The 22,500-nt window shown below is 32.5% G+C and overlaps 1 protein-coding gene across 4 annotated transcripts in view; it reads right to left on the bottom strand.

Moving 5' to 3' along the window:
• The window catches only part of kndc1 (kinase non-catalytic C-lobe domain containing 1), a 51,620-nt gene that overhangs the window by 25,763 nt on the left and 3,357 nt on the right, over positions 1–22,500 (bottom strand). For 2 of the 4 annotated variants that reach the window (XM_039649178.2, XM_089116712.1), the window contains exons 2-16: positions 21,924–22,122; positions 19,343–19,401; positions 17,429–17,569; positions 16,118–16,235; positions 15,032–15,218; positions 13,744–14,101; positions 12,274–12,385; positions 11,368–11,439; positions 10,533–10,594; positions 10,297–10,455; positions 9,459–9,536; positions 7,066–7,156; positions 6,036–6,192; positions 2,399–3,003; positions 1,369–1,498 (exon numbers count right to left, since the gene is read on the bottom strand). In XM_039649178.2, coding sequence (XP_039505112.2) covers positions 1,369–1,498; positions 2,399–3,003; positions 6,036–6,192; positions 7,066–7,156; positions 9,459–9,536; positions 10,297–10,455; positions 10,533–10,594; positions 11,368–11,439; positions 12,274–12,385; positions 13,744–14,101; positions 15,032–15,218; positions 16,118–16,235; positions 17,429–17,569; positions 19,343–19,401; positions 21,924–22,122 — 2,528 coding nt within the window. The remainder of the gene's footprint in view (positions 1–1,368; positions 1,499–2,398; positions 3,004–6,035; positions 6,193–7,065; positions 7,157–9,458; positions 9,537–10,296; positions 10,456–10,532; positions 10,595–11,367; positions 11,440–12,273; positions 12,386–13,743; positions 14,102–15,031; positions 15,219–16,117; positions 16,236–17,428; positions 17,570–19,342; positions 19,402–21,923; positions 22,123–22,500) is intronic. The other 2 variants (XM_039649179.2, XM_089116713.1) reach the window with 1 other exon arrangement.

Here is a 22,500-nt window from a genome sequence, read left to right as displayed (position 1 = left end):
ACCTGACGGCGACGAGGACTCACTTCAGGAGCATCTGTTTCCATAGGGACCTTTCTGGAAAACTGCTTCTCCTGAAATTATTCTGGCTTGATTGCTGATGATGAGTGGAGGGACGTGGTTATATGTGATTATTGAGAACGAGAAGCTCTCATGTGACTGAAATTCAAATTTAAAGCCACGGGCTGTTGGTTCATTTCAGCCTTCAGAAAATCAAACTGAATAATGTGTAAATAGAAATGACTGGACTTGAGTTGACTAATGATAAATCATCACTATTTCTCTCATATTTGGGGTTTCAGTGCTCCAGACATAAACGATTCCTTTATCTCATTTTAAGGATGTTTAGATATTTTAACTGGAAAACACTGCAAAATACAGAGTAAGAAAATAGTGGTTGCAGACACAGAAAGCAAAAATAAACGTATGTTAACTAACTAACAAAATAACTAACTAAAATCTGCTAATTAACTAATACTAATATTACAATATATATTATCTTACAGATATAACCAACTAACCAACCACTAACTAACTAACTAAAATCTTTCAATGAAATAATATTAATTATTAATAATAATATTACAAGATATTATCAGATATAAACAGCCAACCAAACAAACTAAATCTTTCAATGAAATAATATTAATTATAATAATAGAAGAAACATTATCTTAGAGATATAACCAACCACCCAGCGAACTAACTAAACAACCAATCAACTAGCTAACCAACCAACCAACCACCTAGCTAACCAGTCAACCAACCACATAGCCAGTCAACCAACTAACCAACCAAACAAACAACCACCTAGCTAACTAACTAAATAGCCAACCAATTAACCAATCAACCACTTAGCTAACTAACCAACCAACCAACCACCTAACCAACCACCTAGCTACCTAACTAACCAACCAACAACCTAGCTAACCAACCAACTAACTAACCAACCAACCACCTAGCTAATCAACTAACTAGCTAACTAACTAACCAACCAACCGACTAACCAACCACAAATTAACTAAAATCTTTCAACCAAACAATATTAATTATTATTAATAATAGTACAAGATATAGACTGCTGATGAATGCTTACAAAAAAATAAATCTGCCCATGAGGTAAAAAAAAAAAAAAAATCAACTTGTTTTCCATATGAATTAAATATATTTTTCTGACCCCATGCAGAAACAAATAAGAAAGAAAATATTTTTTTTCTAGTGTATTTTATGAAGTGATAAGATCACAGTGTTAAACTAAAAAAGCCATATCCAGAGACCTGAATATCACAGAGACCGTTTCTAAAAGCAAATGCTGCATATGTAAATCAGTGCTGGAGGGAATGAAGAAGAGCAGCTTATGTTGATACTCACAGGTTGATCAGATGGTGAAGGTCACACAGCAGCTTCTGCTCCCACAACACGCCGCTGAACTTCTCCCTTACTGCTCGGCAAAAAGTGTCAAACCGGAGGGTTTTCAAGGAAAAGATGTATTCTCCTAGACCTAGAAAGAGACAAGACATGAGGGAGTCCTTGAAGCTCGTCCAGTGACAACAAACAGCTGATCAAGACCATCAAAGCAATGCTAAATCTGTGGCCTATTACATAAACACAGATCAGAGGAACATTGCATACGTTTCTTAGATTATTCCTTTTAAAGTGAGCTACCCTGGACGAACTTAATATAAAAACCCGTGAATTTATGACATAAATCACAGAATTAAAGGTTGAGGTGGGGGTGATTTTTAACACAGGCAAGCTATACTGAAAATAAAAAAAATGATAATAATAAACTGTAAAAATAAATAAAATAAAATACAAAAATAGTAAAATGTCAAAAATATGCAAAAAAAAAATAATTTAAATAATTAAACAATACAAATTTATAATAAATTGTACATAAAAAGGATCAAATAAAATGTAGAAATAAACGAAATAACATTTAAAAAAATGATAAAGTAAATTTAATTAATAATATAATTTATTAATAATTTAATTAATTAATATACAAAAATACTAAAATCTAAAAAATACAAAAAGCTAAACAAAATAGAATAAAAAATAAAAAAATAACTAATGATAAAATAATAATAATAAATTATAAAACAATAATTATAGTAATAATACTAATAATAATAATAAAACAAAATAAAGTAAAATGTAAAAATAAAACAATTAAAATAATACATTTTTTAATAAATGGTAAAACAAACACTAAATAATTTAATTTTTAAATAATTAAAAAAAATAATAAATTGTAAAAAAAGAAATAGTAGTAAAATAAAATAAAAACATATCATTATTTAAAAAAAATGTTTAAAGAGGTAATAATACGGTAAAACAAGTCAAAAAGTTAAATTGGTATTAAAATAAATGAAAATGATTTACATATAAAATGGTTTACCCATTGGCAGATCTCCGAGTCCGTTCTCCAGACATCCGTCAAACGTGAACTCTCCTCTGATCAGGTCACACACACGCTTCACACACGTGCATCTCCAACACGAGCTGGAGAGAGGCAGTGTGTGATTCACACAGCGAGGAGCAGAGATGTTCACAGAGTTATCATCTCCATGGCAAACACTGACTCTGTCATTCCTGAGAGGGGCGTCTGGCTCTACAGAAGGTTTCGGTAGTTGGATGTTCAGTGGATCTGTGCTGAAGTGATGCACGCCTGTGATTGGCTGAAGCACGGCGATCTGAACAGGAAGCAGGGTCAGATTTCCTGTGTGTGGGTCTTGCTGTAACAGGAAGTTGTTATAAATCCCATTGTCACATGGTAGGGTGGGGTAGTTCGGCTGTTTGTCCGTTTCTTTATTGGTTGTTTGGGTAATCGCTGGCGGCGGTGAGCTCACGAGAGTCTTACAGCTGGATGATGATGAATAACCGGCTACATGATCCGCCGTCGAGAAAACTCCCTCAATCCCATCATCCTCGGCGTCGCTCTCGGACGGTTCTTCTGGCTCTAGCGGGAGAGTTTCATCTGTGATGTCATCGAAAGACACAATCCTTAAAAACAAACAAGAGCATCAGATCCTACATATGCAATTACGAGTTTATAATTCAAAATTCTGACTTTATTTCTCGCAATTCTGACTTTATTTCTGACAATTCTGACTTTATATCTCGCAATTCTGAATTTATATCTCGCAATTCGGACTTTATATCTCGCAATTCTGACTTTATATCTCGCAATTCAGACTTTATATCTCGCAATTCTGACTTTATATCTCACAATTCGGACTTTATATCTCGCAATTCTGACTTTATATCTCGCAATTCTGACTTTATATCTCGCAATTCTGACTTTATATCTCGCAATTCGGACTTTATATCTCGCAATTCAGACTTTATATCTCGCAATTCTGAATTTATATCTCGCAATTCGGACTTTATATCTCGCAATTCTGACTTTATATCTCGCAATTCTGACTTTATATCTCGCAATTCTGACTTTATATCTCGCAATTCTGACTTTATATCTCGCAATTCTGACTTTATATCTCGCAATTCTGACTTTATATCTCGCAATTCAGACTTTATATCTCGCAATTCTGACTTTATATCTCGCAATTCAGACTTTATATCTCGCAATTCTGACTTTATATCTCGCAATTCAGACTTTATATCTCGCAATTCTGACTTTATATCTCACAATTCGGACTTTATATCTCACAATTCGGACTTTATATCTCACAATTCTGACTTTATATCTCGCAATTCTGACTTTATATCTCGCAATTCTGACTTTATATCTCGCAATTCAGACTTTATATCTCGCAATTCTGACTTTATATCTCGCAATTCAGACTTTATATCTCGCAATTCTGACTTTATATCTCGCAATTCAGACTTTATATCTCGCAATTCTGACTTTATATCTCGCAATTCAGACTTTATATCTCGCAATTCTGACTTTATATCTCACAATTCGGACTTTATATCTCACAATTCGGACTTTATATCTCGCAATTCGGACTTTATATCTCGCAATTCGGACTTTATATCTCACAATTCTGACTTTATTTCTCACAATTCTGACTTTATATCTCACAATTCGGACTTTATATCTCGCAATTCTGACTTTATATCTCGCAATTCTGACTTTATATCTCGCAATTCTGACTTTATATCTCGCAATTCTGACTTTATATCTCGCAATTCTGACTTTATATCTCGCAATTCGGACTTTATATCTCGCAATTCTGACTTTATATCTCGCAATTCTGACTTTATATCTCGCAATTCTGACTTTATATCTCGCAATTCTGACTTTATATCTCGCAATTCAGACTTTATATCTCGCAATTCTGACTTTATATCTCGCAATTCAGACTTTATATCTCGCAATTCTGACTTTATATCTCGCAATTCAGACTTTATATCTCGCAATTCTGACTTTATATCTCGCAATTCAGACTTTATATCTCGCAATTCTGAATTTATATCTCGCAATTCGGACTTTATATCTCGCAATTCTGACTTTATATCTCGCAATTCTGACTTTATATCTCGCAATTCTGACTTTATATCTCGCAATTCTGACTTTATATCTCGCAATTCTGACTTTATATCTCGCAATTCTGACTTTATATCTCGCAATTCAGACTTTATATCTCGCAATTCTGACTTTATATCTCGCAATTCAGACTTTATATCTCGCAATTCTGACTTTATATCTCGCAATTCAGACTTTATATCTCGCAATTCTGACTTTATATCTCGCAATTCAGACTTTATATCTCGCAATTCTGACTTTATATCTCACAATTCGGACTTTATATCTCACAATTCGGACTTTATATCTCGCAATTCGGACTTTATATCTCGCAATTCGGACTTTATATCTCACAATTCTGACTTTATTTCTCACAATTCTGACTTTATATCTCACAATTCGGACTTTATATCTCGCAATTCTGACTTTATATCTCGCAATTCTGACTTTATATCTCGCAATTCTGACTTTATATCTCGCAATTCTGACTTTATATCTCGCAATTCTGACTTTATATCTCGCAATTCGGACTTTATATCTCGCAATTCTGACTTTATTTCTCACAATTTTGACTTTATTTCTCACAATTCTGACTTTATTTCTCACAATTCTGACTTTATTTCTCGCAATTCTGACTTTATTTCTCGCAATTCGGACTTTATATCTCACAATTCTGACTTTATATCTCGCAATTCTGACTTTATTTCTCACAATTCTGACTTTATTTCTCGCGATTCTGACTTTATTGCTCACAATTCTGACTTTATTTCTTGCAATTCTGACTTTATTTCTCACAATTCTGACTTAATTTTTTCACAATTCTGACTTTATTTCTCGCAATTCTGACTTTATTTCTCACAATTCTGACTTTATTTCTCACAATTCTGACTATTTCTCACAATTCTAACTTTATTTCTCGCAATTCTGACTTTATTTCTCACAATTTTGACTTTATATCTGACAATTCTGACTTTATTTCTCACAATTCTGACTTTATTTCTTGCAATTCTGACTTTATATCTGACAATTCTGACTTTATTTCTCACAATTCTGACTTTATATCTGACAATTCTGACTTTATTTCTCACAATTCTGACTTTATTTCTCACAATTCTGACTTTATTTCTCGCAATTCTGACTTTATTTCTCACAATTCTGACTTTATTTCTCACAATTCTGACTTTATATCTGACAATTCTGACTTTATTTCTCACAATTCTGACTTTATATCTGACAATTCTGACTTTATTTCTCACAATTCTGACTTTATTTCTCACAATTCTGACTTTATATCTGACAATTCTGACTTTATTTCTCACAATTCTGACTTTATTTCTCACAATTCTGACTTTATTTCTCGCAATTCTGACTTTAATTCTCGCAATTCTGACTTTAATACTCGCAATTCAAAGAAGACACTTGGCAGATTATTGCAGAAGTAAAAGCACTTGAAAAAAATCGAAGTGTAAAAAAGTTATAGCAGTGAAGCGGATAGTCCATCTATCACGGATATATATACATATAGGTGTGTCAGAAGACCTACAGCTCAGACTGTGGGGTCAGGACTATCGGGCTGAAGTGTGTATCAGGAGAGGTGAAGGCCTCGGGCAAACGGATGCTGGTGGAGGACACTGGGTAATTATGAGGAACAGGACCAGTTACAGGGGCCAACCGGCCCTCGAGGGCCAACGGGACAAAACCTGAGACAAAAACAGATTAATACCACACATTCAGCTGACACACACGTTTGAACATTTATTACAAAACAGGGTTGATCTCATGAAAACGTGTGGATCACATTTCACCCCCAAAAACAGATGTATATGAAATGTTACATAATGAAGAGAGGAATCCTATTTTAGGACCATTAATGCAATTATTTTTGCAAGATAACTCTATTATAATAGCAAAAGCACATTCCCCTCATATTCTCATTTCTGTAATGTATCCACTTTACTTTGGAGTTTTTTGATGTTTTTTATCCTCATTTTATATTTTTATATACACAAAAGATTTCTATTTAAAACAAATAATTAATAATAATAGGGTTTTCACAAACATACGAAACAGCACAACTGTTTTCAACATCGATAATAATCATAAATGATTCCTGATCATCAGATCCTCATATTAGAGTGATTTGTGAAGGATCATGTGCCACTGAAGACTGGAGTAATGATGATAAATTCAGCTTTGATCACAGGAATAAATTACAGTATATAATGAATTCACATAGAAAACAGATGATTTACATTATAATAATATTTCACAATTTTTACTGTAGTTTTGATCAAATAAATGCAGCATTGTTTGCATAACCCACCCAAAACTTTTGAATAACAGTGCATATACATATTTTTTTTTTTCACATTATAATAGCATGATTTTTGTTCACATTACATTACAAAGAATGTGTGGGTAAATGTGCTTAATTGTCATAAAGATAACAGTTTCTTTATGAGCAGCAGAATCTCTCTCTTCTGATTTTAGGGTGAAACATGAGCTGAAAATGTTCTTGACTGGTTTTGTGAGAGTTTAATGTTAAAAATGCAGATTGACAGAATGACTCGCACCTGTGTGAACTTGTCCCACGAGTGGGTCAGGTGTGTTTTCAGCACTCTCAGGAGAACACGGTTCCTCCGTAACTCTATTCCCATCCAATGCCTTCAATGACAAACGCTTCTTGTTATGAGAAACTTGCATGTATTAAGACAGGAAAGAGTTACAGAAGAGCGTTTGCACTGACAGCTGTATGTTTATGAGACTAGCTCTTGATTTGTTTCTATTTTTAGTCTGTATAAATAATTTTTGAATAAATATCTGTGGGAAAGTTGATACTTAAACCGAGTCTCCTGAGATTTGAAAGATCAACCTCTGAGCAATTGCATTCCTTTGAGAAATCTCATGAAAAATCAATTCACGACTATCTGGAAACTGGAGTTACATAAAAAAATGTGTGTTAGATGTGCAAACGGGACAGAGATGAGTGTGTGTCGCTGACATGTTTAATGCGGTAGAGGGACGATGTTTCTGTGACACACAGTTGATCAAATGAGGAAACTGGTTTCCCACAGAATAAAAAACTAAAAAAGCTGCAACATTTTATTTCACAATTCTGACTTTCATGCAAATTCTGAGGTTATTACTTGCAATTCTGACTTTATATCTTGCAATTCTGACTTTATTTCTCGCAATTCTGACTTTATTTCTGACAATTCTGAATTTATTTCTCGCAATTCTGACTTTATATCTTGCAATTCTGACTTTATTTCTCATAATTCAGACTTTATTTCTCGCAATTCTGACTTTATATCTTGCAATTCTGACTTTATTTCTCACAAATCTGACTTTATATCTTGCAATTCTGACTTTATTTCTCGCAATTCTGAATTTATTTCTTGCAATTCTGACTTTATTTCTCATAATTCTGACTTTATATCTTGCAATTCTGACTTTATTTCTCGCAATTCTGAATTTATTTCTTGCAATTCTGACTTTATTACTCGCAATTCTGACTTTATTTCTCACAATTCTGACTTTATATCTTGCAATTCTGACTTTATTTCTTGCAATTCTGACTTTATTTCTCGCAATTCTGACTTTATATCTTGCAATTCTGACTTTATATCTTGCAATTCTGACTTTATTTCTCGCAATTCTGACTTTATATCTTGCAATTCTGACTTTATATCTTGCAATTCTGACTTTATTTCTCGCAATTCTGACTTTATATCTTGCAATTCTGACTTTATTTCTTGCAATTCTGACTTTATTTCTCGCAATTCTGACTTTATTTCTGACAATTCTAACTTTATTTCTCACAATTCTGACTTTATATCTTGCAATTCTGACTTTATTTCTCGCAATTCTGACTTTATATCTTGCAATTCTGACTTTATTTCTCGCAATTCTGACTTTATTTCTCGCAATTCTGACTTTATATCTTGCAATTCTGACTTTATTTCTTACAATTCTGACTTTATTTCTCGCAATTTTGACTTTATATCTTGCAATTCTTACTTTATTTCTTACAGTTCTGAATTTATTTCTCGCAATTCTGACTTTATATCTTGCAATTCTGACTTTATTTCTCATAATTCTGACTTTATTTCTCGCAATTCTGACTTTATATCTTGCAATTCTGACTTTATTTCTCATAATTCTGACTTTATTACTCGCAATTCTGACTTTATTTCTCGCAATTCTGACTTTATTTCTCGCAATTCTGAATTTATTTCTTGCAATTCTGACTTTATTTCTCATAATTCTGACTTTATTACTCGCAATTCTGACTTTATTTCTCGCAATTCTGACTTTATATCTTGCAATTCTGACTTTATTTCTCATAATTCTGACTTTATTACTCGCAATTCTGACTTTATTTCTCGCAATTCTGACTTTATATCTTGCAATTCTGACTTTATTTCTCATAATTCTGACTTTATTACTCGCAATTCTGACTTTATTTCTCGCAATTCTGACTTTATTTCTCGCAATTCTCAAAATTCTGACTTTATTTCTTGCAGTTTTCACTTTATTTCTCACAATTCTGACTTGATTTCTTGCAATTCTGAATTTATTTCTCACAATTCTGACTTTAATTCTCGCAATTCTGACTTTATTTCTCGCAATTATGACTTTATTTCAAGCAGTTCGCAATTTATTTATCATAATTCTGACTTTATATCTTGCAATTCTTGCCTTAATTACAAAACATTTTGTAAAATTTTAACTAAATACTAAATTTATTTCTCGCAATTCTGACTTTATTTCTTGCAATTCTGACTTTATTTCTCACAATTCTGACTTTATTTCTCCCTGGAGTATGTGCAGACAGTGAGCTGCTGAATTTCTCAATCCCATTCCATGGTGGAAACCAGTTTCCAAAGTAAAAGGCACAGAAAACAGAGACTCTAGAAAACTATAAAGACGAGATCACAGGACTGATCAGATCCTGCCGCTTCACCTGATGAACTCGACTGATGAGCTGCGTCCACACACTCTCTGCGTCGCTTCCCTGCCGGCAGAGGTAGTCACGGCAACACTGAAAGATGACAGCAGAATAACCCACGTTAGCAAACGCACACGGCCTGAGAGATGGCGGAACCAGTGTTTGGAGGAAGAAAACTAACCAGAAATGCATTCATTGCATAGAGAAAAACAAGCCTTTCATTTTAACATTCAATTAATAATTACATAATAATTATCATATATAAATTATTACATAATAATCATCCATAATTGCACTGTGAAATTATTTTCAGGACAATTCAGCCCAAATAATAATAATTTGTTATTCATAATGCACTTTTCTAGTACCCAAAGCTCTTAGTTTTTTAACGTGAACTAGCAATGAACAGTAATTCTTCTACTAATTTCAACATTTACTAATACATTTTTAAAATTGGATTTCATGTTGGACATTAGGTAATTAGTTAAAAACAATGAACAACTATTTTTATTAACTAACATTGGAAAAGATTATTAAACTGCAATATATATATATATATTGCACACTGTTAATTAATGCAATTAATGCAACAAATGAAACCTTAATGTAAATATTTTAAAGATTTTAATTGTAATAATATTTCACAATATCATTGTTGTGCATTGAGCATAAGACACCATTTTTTAAAAATTTCTTATTTCGATTTTTTGTGTACACTATATAAAGTTCCTGCACAATAGACTTTTCTTTTCATTTAATTTTTCTTTATAATAAATATAATTCTGGAGTAAAATATGACTTATAAAAAAAGAAGTTTTAAATGAATAAATAATGCATGATCGTTCTCAAGCACCTTTTTGGCCGTTTCAATGGACGGCCTTTCGATCGGCGTCCTCTTGGCCATCTCCAGCAGGAGTCTCTTGAGTTTCCTCGGCATGGCCAACTTCTGATCGGGAGACAAATCAAACTTGGCCGAAGCCCAGAGGACGGCTGCCACCCCATACACACACGCCTAGAGGAAAACACACATCTGTTTAAACACACAACACCGTGTGGAACTACTAGAGAGCGGTTGCCATAGTGACAAACCTTTTCCGTCACAATTCCATGTTCTTGAAATTCAGGAGCCAGGAAAAACGCGTCACAGGAGACTGAGAAGGACAGAGTTAAAAATAATAATAATAAACTTTATTTTACATCGCGTCTTTAAAGCAGCTTCTTACAGAGGCGTATTGCATTCACTTGAAGAAAAAAAATCTACTCTGTTTTTCTGAATTAACGAGTTAATTTTTCATGAGAAAAATTTTTTTGCTCTGTTTTTCTGAATTAATGAGTTAATTTTTCGTGAGAAAAAAAGTTTTTGCTCTGTTTTTCTGAATTAACGAGTTAATTCATAAAAACAGAGCAAAAAAAAAATTCCATGAAAAATTAAATCATTAATTCAGAAAAACAGAGCAAAAAAAAAAAAAAATCCATGAAAAATTAACTCATTAATTCAGAAAAACAGAGCAAAACTTTTTTTCTCATGAAAAATTAACTTGTTAATTCAGAAAAACAGAGCAAAAAAAAATTTTCTCATGAAAAATTAACTCATTAATTCAGAAAAACAGAGCAATTTTTTTTTCTCATGAAAAATTAACTCCTTAATTCAGAAAAACAGAGTAGATTTTTTTTCTTCAAGTGAATGCAATACGCCTCTGTAGCTTCTCAAGGCTCTTTACACAAAAATATAAAGTGAAAAGTAAAAAAAATGCACAGAAATACAAAGCAAACACACTGGGATACAAAATAATTAAACCGTTAGGAATAATCCAACCTAAAAAAGTGAGTTTTTATGTTGGATTTAAAAATGTTTAGATTTTGTGCTTCTCATATAGAATTTTTCGATTTAATATGAGAAGGAAGTGTGTTCCAGAGCTCGTACCCGAGTTCTTGGGTCTCAGAAACAGCATCTCTCCTTCACAGCCCACAAACACTGAGTCCAGACACAGATAGTCTGATGGACACAGAGAACAGTGTGTGTTAGTATTACAATTTTTGTTTAGTTGCATGTCATTTGACCATTTACAAATATATATTTATTATAATTTGTATTGTTTGTATATGTCAGTTAATGGTGACAAGACATGCAAGTAAACATAAATAAAAAATAAAACTATTTTTATTACTTGTAAGTGTTTTATTTTTATTGTTTGACAATAATAATGGTAATGATAGTAAATAATACAAAAATTTGCTTTAACATTCAAGATTTTAGTTTCAAATTTATAGGAATGTCAAATCTATTTTATTTATATATTAATGAATCGCATTGAATTTTATTTTTATTGTGTTGAAATTACAGGGCAAAGTATGGAAGCTGGTTTCTATCAGGTAATTAAAAATAAAAAAGCTAATTGCGACTTTTTATCTGAAAATTCTGACTTTATTTCTCATTAATTCACGACTTTCTCAGAATTGTGAGATGTAAAATCTTTTGTTTTTATTTTTTTTTTACTCCATGGCAGAAACAAGCTTATAGAAAAGTGTGTATTTGTGTATGCTGTAACTGCCCACCACTTCTGTATATTTTTCTAATTAATTTTTGGATGTTCACTTTTTTCCTTCAGTGTGACAAATGAAATTTTAAAACCACAAATATTCCATCAGGTCTCTGAAGTAAAAACAGCTCAAACACTTCATGCATAATAATCATATTAGCATTAGAAAATGTTTATTAAACATGCATATGTGAATTAGCATAATGTTGCATTAAAATATAGGTTGATTATCGACATGAAACATAAGCAGAGAGGAGGTAAAGACAAGAGCGTTTGATGTTGCGACTGACCCGGGAGGTCGATGTACGTCTGCAGTGTGGAGAGACACGTGTGGCATAAAGCCCAGAGCTCGTTCACTGAGAGCGGCGCGGAGCGAGACAGGAGATCCCGCAGGGACATCCACTGGGGAACAAACACACAACATTATACAGATTAGCATTATTACACTTCTAAATGCTAAAACTGCATCACCATTATTCCCCAGCGGACTTTATGAACTCTAACAGCGCAGTGTTGTGAGAACATGACCAGCACTGCTTTGAGGTCTTTAGTCTTCACTGTCAAAAAATATTTTCAAGATTTGTTATCACAACATATTTTCTTTTGTCAAATCAACTTTATGATAATTTATTTAGTTGAGATAACTTATTATTTTGAGTTTCTGATGATTAAATCAATCTCCTTCATTGTATTAACTCACTTTTTCCAGTTCAATCAACTTAAAATTTGGTCCCACTTTATATTAAGTGGCTTTAAGTACTATGTACTTACATTGAACAATAAGTACAATGTATTATTGTGTTCCTGTTGTATTGTAAAACACTTTTGCTGCTATTGAGGTGTGGTACGGGTAAGGTTAGGGACAGGTGTGGTGGTATGGGTAGGTTTAAGGGTAGGTTAAGGTGTGAGGGGAGGGTCAACTGTGTAATTACAAATGTAATTACATAAATTAATTATAGCTGTAATTACATGCTGGAATTTTAAAATGTAAGTACAATGTAAAAACATGTATGTACACAATAAGTCCATTGTATCAAATTATTAATTTCAATGTAATTACATAGTACTTAAAGCCACTTAATATAAAGTGGGACCGTCAAATCAACTTAAATAATTTATTTAGTTCATATAACACATAATTTTGAGTTTCTGATGATTAAATTAATCTCCTTAATTGTATTAACTCACTTTTTCCAGTTCAATGAACTTAAAATTTTAAGGCAACCAGGTTACTTACTTTTTTAAGTTAAACCAACAATATTTTTTTACAGTGTAGTAATCACAACATTTTTTCTTTTGTCAAATCAACTTAAATAATTTATTTAGTTTAGATAACATATAATTTTGAGTTTCTGATGATTAAATTAATCTCCTTCATTGTATTTACTCACTTTTCCAGTTCAATGAACTTAAAATTTTAAGGCAACCCAGGTTACTTACTTTTTTAAGTTAAACCAACAATATTTTTTTACATTTTTTCTTTTGTCAAATCAACTGAAATAATTTATTTAGTTCAGATAAAATATAATTTTGAGTTTCTGATGATTAAATCATTCTCCTTCATTGTATTAACTCACTTTTTCCAGTTCAATCAACTTAAAATTTTAAGGCAACCAGGTTACTTACTTTTTTAAGTTAAACCAACAATATTTTTTTACCGTGTTGCCAATGGAAATATTCAGAGATTATTCGGAGATTATTTAATTCCAAATAATAATAAAATGGGTCATATTTCGGCCGTTCTGTATCAACAAACAAACCTGGTTCTGATATCCCTCATTGAGGGACAGGATGGTTTTGTAGTCGTGGTTTGAGCAGCACATGTCTCCGTCAGCTTCAGCGTCTCTGTGATCCGTCTCACGAGCGTCCGGTCGGACATCCACAGACGGGACACACGGTTCGGTCCGGGTGTGTTTAGCCCGCAGTCTCCCGCTCCAGCTCTCGTCCTCGCTGATCTCGGACAGGTCGGACACCAGCATGCTGATGGGAGTGTGTGAGGGAGGACTGAACACCCGAGGGTTGTTGGAGTCCGGCACGGAGCAGGACCGGTTCAGGGCTCTCCTCCTGCGCACCGGAGAACTGTTCTGGGACCTGCTGTCCGGCGAGGGCTCGTCTTCCCTGGGGAACAGCCGAGGCAATATGCATTATTATTACAATTCTCGGCTTATTTCTGTATTATGTTATTTAAAGTATGCATTGTGTAATATTTAGGAGGATCTGTTGACAGAAATGTATCATATAACTATGTTTTCAGTGGTGTATAATGACTTTAAATAAAGTAGTAAAATGACAAAAGATATTATGTCCTGTTTTATGTTTAAAACAAGCAAAATGATCTGACAATGGGGTTCAGAAAAATAACAGTGTTTCTGTTTGAATTAAGATTACTTTTCTCACCCCAATGACAGATCATTTAACTTAATTTTGATTAATTCGAAAACAAGACTTAATATCTTAATATCTAGTAAATGCATCTTGATTTAAAGGAGTAGTTCACTTTTAAAAAACACTTTTGCTGATGATTTACTCACCCCCGTGTCATACAAGATGTCCATGTCTTTCTTTCTTCAGTCGAAAAGAAATTAACAAATCTTTTTTGGAGTCATTTCGTTGGTTGAATGAACAAAATGACTCGAAAAAAGATTCGTTAATTTTGACGAAAAGGAGAGTCACGAACGCTCATCACAGAACAGAGCAAGGCGAGCATTTGAGCTTATAAAACTTAAACTTTACTATTTATTTATTAAATTAGCGATCGTTTCGCTTGATAAGACCCTTATTCATCGTCTGGACTCGTTTAAAGCCCTTTGAACAGTTTGCACTGAAACTCTCATTTGGACCTTGAACCGTTTGGACCCCATTGAAGTCCATTATATGGAGAAAATCCTGGAATGTTTTCATCAAAAACCTTCATTTCTTTTCGACTGAAGAAAGAAAGACATGGACATCTTGGATGACACGGGGGCGAGTAAGTTATCGGCAAAAGGTTTGTTTTAAAGTGAACTACTCCTTTAAGGATGTTTTGACGTTTGCAGTGAGTTTCTGTACCTGAGTCCAGCCGAAGCTCCAGACCAGCGGGACCCGTGACACACCAGACCTCTCCGCTTCATCAGGAGCTCTTCCCCGTCACAGGAGTCGCCCGAGGGGTTTCTCATCATGGGACGAGCGCTGCAGTGAGTCTCCGTGGAGTTTGAGATTAAAGCTTTGCAATCAAGAAAACGGAAACTGGAAGCGTCTGTGAAGAAATAGAAAGATCTGGCAACTCAAGCCGAAACCCTTAAAAATATTTACTGGAAGACCACCTGAGATTTTATCTGAACATTTCAATCATTTAACAACGAACCATTAGAATGTTCACGGTTCTCAGTTAATGCTCGCATGACATGCAGAAAAAAAAAAAAAAAACATATATATACTGATGTCAGTTAATATTGACGTGACATACAGCTAAACTAATAACATTTTAATCATTTCATTATTTATTTATTTTATTGTTTGCAATTACCTGATGTGTTACTGGTCACAGGAAATACAATATTTTTAGTATTTTTTTAATAACTATTATTATCTTTTCTCAGATGTAAGTTAATGGTCACATACTTGTATTGTTTTTGTTTTATTATTATTATTCTCTGATGACATGCAAGTAAAAAATAAAATAAATATATATTTTAAAATGTATTCTTTTTATTATTCATAATTTTTAAGTGTTTTATTTTACTTATTTAAATCAGTTGAAATTTTTCCAAAATATTTTTTTTTATTTCAATTTTAAATTTTTGGATGCATTATCAATCCATAATTTCTATTAAAAGTATTTTTTGATGATAACTCCCTTCTTCTTTTTTTATGTTTCTTTAGGTTTATTTTGTTTATTTACTTGTTTGCTGCTATTTGGACTTCTTGAAATTTTATTAAGCTTTGTCTTTTTGAGGTTTGTTTGGTCTCTTGTAGTATGTTCCTTCAAGCAATCAAATATATACTCTCTCTATATGTATGTATGTATTTTTGTGATGTTTTTTTTTTACGTTTCTTTATGTTGTTTATTTATTCTTTGTTTGCTACTATTTGGATATATATATATATATATATATATATGGGAAGTCACATTAAGAGCTAACTGTGGGATCAAACCTGGGAAAGTGGCGACGGACTCTATGGAGAGAAGTCTTCGTCCAACAGCGGACAGTTTCCGACAGACGGTTGTGGACGAGACGTCGGCGAGGAAAGCCTCGGCCTGAGAGAGAAGATCCTGGAAACAACAGGTGACGTTATACACGCACACACACACACACACACACACATCATTAACCCTCCAGCGGCCCGTATCTGTGAAACACACTCACGTTCCAGTTAAAAGTGGACGGACACGCAAAATGTTCTATTTTCTTCAGTAAAATCAATGTAATATATTTTTGTTCAATAATATTTTATCTTTTTTTATTTTGCATTTTGAGAGGATTTAATGGTACTAATTAATATTTATGCAAGAATTATTATCCATTTTTCCCCATTGAAAACAACACATTTGTTTTACAGATTCTTTAAAACTATTCCTCCTTCAGTCAAATGACCCTTAATCCATTTATATCATACACTTTAAACATTTAATTCTCCACAGAAAGTCGTGGAAGTTCTGAAATCGTACACTTTTCTAATTTGTTTATGTGCATATCATGTGAACTTGAGTAAATTATTTATTAAATTAATTATTAAATTATTTAAATATTAAAATCTCAGAGGTTCAGCCGACAAAAAAGCTTTATAGAGATGGATATTTAGTGATTCCTGTAAGGTTAGTGTGTGTAGAGCGTCAGTAAAGCTGGTTCTGGGATGAGGAGAGATGTTTGAAGGGAAAGAGGTCAGGGAACACTGCAGTCTGCTTTTATTTCACTGCACTAGCTTTGAATATCCACAAGACTGCGCTCACGGACACTCTCCATTTATCCAACATTAACATCAAGACTTGTTCACATCAAACCCAGTGCTCGTTTGTCCATGTTTATGTCGCAGTCATATTATGTTGTTAATATAGGCTAACAATAATAAGTTACTTTAAAAAAGGCAGAATATTTTTGTTGTAAATGATAAAATTATGTTATTAATATGCAAAACAAATTATAGAATTTATATTTTATTATGCATCCCTTTCACATCGGTATGTTGTTAATGTAAAAACTAGTCTTAAAAAAAAACTTGTTAATGTTTTCACTAGTGGTCTCATACTTCACTTTTTAATTTTTATTTTTTATGGTTATTTAAACACATATACGTATGTTTAAAATGATATTATGAGCATGCAAATTTAATTATTTAAATAATGTTTCAGTTTTTTATTTTCTTCTCATGTATCCGGCCACATTTCATTGGTCATCATGCAGCCGTCTCTAAAAGCAGAAGTGCTTCACTGGTGTTCTCAGACTAAACTTCACAAGACTGATGAACCTGGAGTGAGGGTCGATCCTCGGGTTCCTCTCGCTGCATCTGCTCCAGCAAACACCTGCTCTCTTCACTCAGATCCTGATCCGGATCCGTGACGCGATCCAGCGCCGCCCAGAGGGTGGAGCCTAACGAGAACATGTGACCCTGGAGAACAAAGACATGCTGATTAAATCATACTTCTTAAACATATACAGACTATAAACCCAAAACCTGATCTACTATCACTAGATCAAATCTGTAATGATGAAAGTTGTAATGGATCATCACATGCATTGTGAGTCTTTGTTGACAAAACACAAAATTTACCCTGAAATGTAAGTATAATGTTAAAATTGCAAAATTATTAAAATTTAAAATGTATGAACATGCACAAAAAAACAAAATGAATTTTAAAAAAAATGTTTAATATGAACCTGCAACAAATAGTAAGAAAATTATGTTATGAAAATTCAACCAAAAACAAGACAACAATGAAGTGTATATGAAGTATAAAAATAAAGTATAAAATTCAAATGACAAAATTATTCAAATTATGCTATGAACCTGCAAAAATATTATTAACATTGTTATGAACATGCAAAAGACATATTATGAAAATAAAAAAAATCTATTAATATTCCAAAATTATTAAAATGATGTTCTGAAAATGCAAAAAGAAAAAGACTGGTCTCCATCTGAGAAAATTTAGTGTGTTTAAAGTATAAAAATGAAGAATAAAATGACAAAATTATTCAAATGTTATGAACATGCAAAAACTATAGCCTTTACAATTAAAATTACAAAATTATTAAAATTATAATATGAACCTGCTATAAAATATTATGAAAATTATGTTACGAAAACGTAAAAAATAATACTGGCTTCCATCTGAAAATGTAGTATAAAAAAAAGTATAAAAATATTATTAAAAAATTTATGAACCTGCAAAAATATTGTTAAAAACATTATGAACATGCAAAACAATATAATGAAAATAAATTATGTTATGAAAATGCAAAAAAAAAAAATTGAAAAAAATAAGTGTATATGGTCAAAACTGAAGTATAACATTAGAATTAAGTTATGAACTTATGAATTAAGTCTGTCCAAAATCTGTTGGTACGATTCTTAATATAATGATTAAATATGATCATCATCATTACTTCAGAATATATCCATATAATAAAAGGCTGTTCACTCCCACTGACAGAACATTGCATAAGATGTTTTCTAATTTCAGAAATGCAAACCGCCTACAGCAATTCTGGCTTGTGCTTTTTATCCCTTTACTGTGTATATATACATACACATATATATATATATATATATATATATATATATATATATATATACACACACACATACATATATGGTCAAACATAGCAGGTTATTTAGTTTTTATTTTATTTATTAGTTTATGAAATAAAACAAAGGCTATTTTTCATCTGTAGGCCCAGGACAGAATGCAACAGTCATCCTAAAAATAAGATTTAAATGATTCAAATTATGTTAATAGTAATCAATGATAAAAAAATAAAAATAAAAAAACATTATAAAAATTGTTATGAACATGCTTGCCAAAAAAAGTACTGGTCTCTATCTGAAAAGAGAATTAAGTGTATATGAAGAAAAAAAAGAAGAAGAAAATTTAAATTACTAAATTATTAAAATTATGTTCTGAACAAGCCAAAAAAAATAATAATGATCTCTATCTGAAAAAAGTGTATATGAAATATAAAAATGAAGAATAAAATTAAAATAAAATATATGTTATGAGCATACAAAAAAATATAGATATTATTAAAATTATGTAACTGCTTCTGATGTTTTCTATTATATTGAGTTTTGGGGGGTTTTTTTACGGTCTAAATGAGCCATGTTCTGTCGATTTAGCAAACATTGTTTCTGATCTTGTAAAATAATAGAGTTTAAGCTCACCTCAAACGTATGTCCAGTCCTGTCCAACTCTGGAGGAACGAAACAGCCGTCAGGATCATCTGAGAAAACACACAGAACACGAGAGAAATCAAAAAATGTTACATTTCCAATGCCAGCTGTCTGCGCAAATCTTTTTTCGTGTCATTTGGTTCATTCAACGAATGAAATGAACGATTTGACTCGAACGAGTTCGAACAGGAGAGTCACGAACGCGCATCACAGAACAGAGCAAGACGAACATTTGAGCTCATAAAACTTAAACTTTGTTATTTATTTATTGAATGAGCGCTCGTTTCGCTTGATAAGACCCTTATTCATCGTCTGGAGTCGTTTAAAGCCCTTTGAACAGTTTGCACTGAAACTGTCATTTGGACCTTGAACCGTTTGGACCCCATTGAAGTCCATTATATGGAGAAAATCCTGGAATAATTTCATCAAAAACCTTAATTTCTTTTCCACTGAAGAAAGAAAGACATGGACATCTTGGATGACATGGGGGTGAGTAAATTATCAGCAAAAGTTTTTTAAAAAGTGAACTACTCCTTTAACCAATAAAACCATCTCAAAAAGAGAAGTCATGTTAACTACGGGTGGAAATGCGCAGAACTGTGACAAACACCCACAGGATAAAAAGCTCCAGCTGTGATGTGTAATTATATTCCCTTCATCAATCAGAGAGAGTGTGTTTCTCTCTGTGAACAAGTGTGTAAGTCCTCAGAGGAGCTTCTCTAACTCTCGCTGTCTAACTAGGGCACGTTGAGAAGAGACGCTCTCCTCCAGACACTTGGATCTGTTATATAGGTCAGGCTTTCTCCTCCTCAGGATCTCAGATCCTCCAGAAAACACTCGGCAGAGGAACTCACCGGTATATTTAGAAAGTATGCGCTGTGGCCTTTGAGAACGACCTTCAGTGGATGACCTTCAGGCTGCTAACGGCACTAGAGGACAGGACCATTGCTAGATTGTACGCAGTTCTCATTTGTACCTTCACTCGTACAGTCGTCAACATTTAAAGTGGATCAAAACCTTTCATCAAAGTTATACATGAATTTTGAACAATACCTGCTGGACAACTTTGATCCACTTCAAATGTTGACTACTGTATTTTACAAGTTGTGACACAAAGCACCCTAATCTGATAACAACATGAGCCATTAAAAAAACATGAATCATAAGTGATTTTACAGTAAATTATAAGGTAATTTATAGTTAAAAAAACACATAAGTTATTATATTTAATTAGTTAAGGCATTAATAACGTTAACTAGCAGTACATGCAAAATTATACATTTCACAGTATTTTACTGTAAAATTACATTTAACATTTTACACTAAGGTCCCAATAATTAGTTAAGGCATTATTTAACATGAACTAACAGTACATTTGTTCACAGGAAAAGTCATTTTACTGTTTTTTTTACAGTAAATTATATGATAATTCATAGTTTTTACTTGCAAAAAACGATACATTTCAGAGTATTTTACAGTAAAATTACATTTAACTTTTTACACTAAGGTCCCAGTAATTACTTATTAACATTAATAACATAAAGGCATTAATAACGTTAACTAGCAATACATCCAAAATTATACATTTGACAGTATTTTACTGTAAAATTACATTTAACGTTTTACACTAAGGTCCCAATAATTAGTTAAGGCATTAATTAACATTAACTAACAGTACATTTGTTCACAGGGAAAGTCATTTTACTGTGTTTCACAGATAATAATATGATAATTCATAGTTTTTACCCGCAAAATTATAAATTTCACAATATTTTACTGTAAAATTACATTTAAAGTTTTACACTATAGGTCCCAATAATTAGTTAAGGCATTAAATAATGTTAACTAGCAGTACATTTGTTTGCAGGGAAAGTCCTTTTACTGTGTTTCACAGTAAATAATATGATAATTCATAGTTTTTACCTGCAAAATTATAAATTTCACAATGTTTTACTGTAAAATTACATTTAACTTTTTACACTAAGGTCCAAATAATTAGTTAAGGCATTAATTAACATTAACTACTTTATTTGTTTGCAGGGAAAGTCCTTTTACAGTAAATTGTAGGGTAATTCATAGTTTTAACTTGCAAAAACCATACATTTGAGAGTATTTTTACAGTAAAATTACAGGTATCACTTTACAATAAACTCCCATTAGTTAATGCAATAACTATCAATGAGCTAAACGTTTGTTACAGTATTTATAAATCTTAATTTAGCAAAGTTTTATTTAGTCAAAAACTACAAATGTTCATTGTTGGTTCATGTTAACTAATTCATAGTTTTTACGGGCCAAAACCATACATTTACCAGTATTTGTTTACAGTAAAAGTACAGTTAACTTTTTACACGAAGGTTCCAATAATTTGTTAATGCACACTAGCAATGAGCAGTACATTTGTTCACATGGAAAGTTTTTACAGTAAATTATACGGTTATCTATAGTTTTTTTTATGAAGACACATCTGTCAAAACCCTCCATTTGTAGAGATGTGCATCAAAAGCAATATTTTCAATAAATCCAAACGCGGTAAGAGTGTGTGTGAGTCACGACGAAGCTGATGACTCACCGCTGAGCTGATCCATGAAACACACGTTTCCGTGAGCGTTGAAGGCCAGTGTGTCGGGCGTTACGCAGAGTGTGTGGAAGAGTGGAGAGAGAGAGATGCTCTGTAGAGAACACACACACTCCACACACACCGCCCACAGCTCCTGCTCCGACAGCCCGCTGTCCCTCAGACACAAGATATCAGCCAGAGAAACATTCTCCTGAGGAAATATGGAGAGATTGATCACATGCATGATATTATAGAGACACGTGCAGTGCAATCGGGTTAAAGACATTTCTAATTCATTTAACACACAATGCATCAATAGAAATGCAGAACAGTAAAAGTCAATCACACATGCACACAAATACATAAACACACTCACACACACTGCTAAAGGGGTGGAATAATTCATGTATTTAATGTTTTTTAAAGAAAATGCAGTAAAAATATTTTATCAGAATGCAGTAAAAATTTTGAAATATTACTACAACGTAAATCATGTGTTTTCAATGTGAATATCCAGTAAAGTGTAATTTATTCCTGAATTTATCATCATTACTCCAGTCTTCAGTGTCACATGATCCTTCACAAATCA

The sequence above is a fragment of the Pimephales promelas genome, chromosome 11, assembly GCF_988280905.1.
Source record: "Pimephales promelas chromosome 11, fPimPro1.hap1.1, whole genome shotgun sequence".
NCBI lineage: Eukaryota > Metazoa > Chordata > Actinopteri > Cypriniformes > Leuciscidae > Pimephales > Pimephales promelas.
This window is presented reverse-complemented; position numbering and strand designations above follow the sequence as displayed.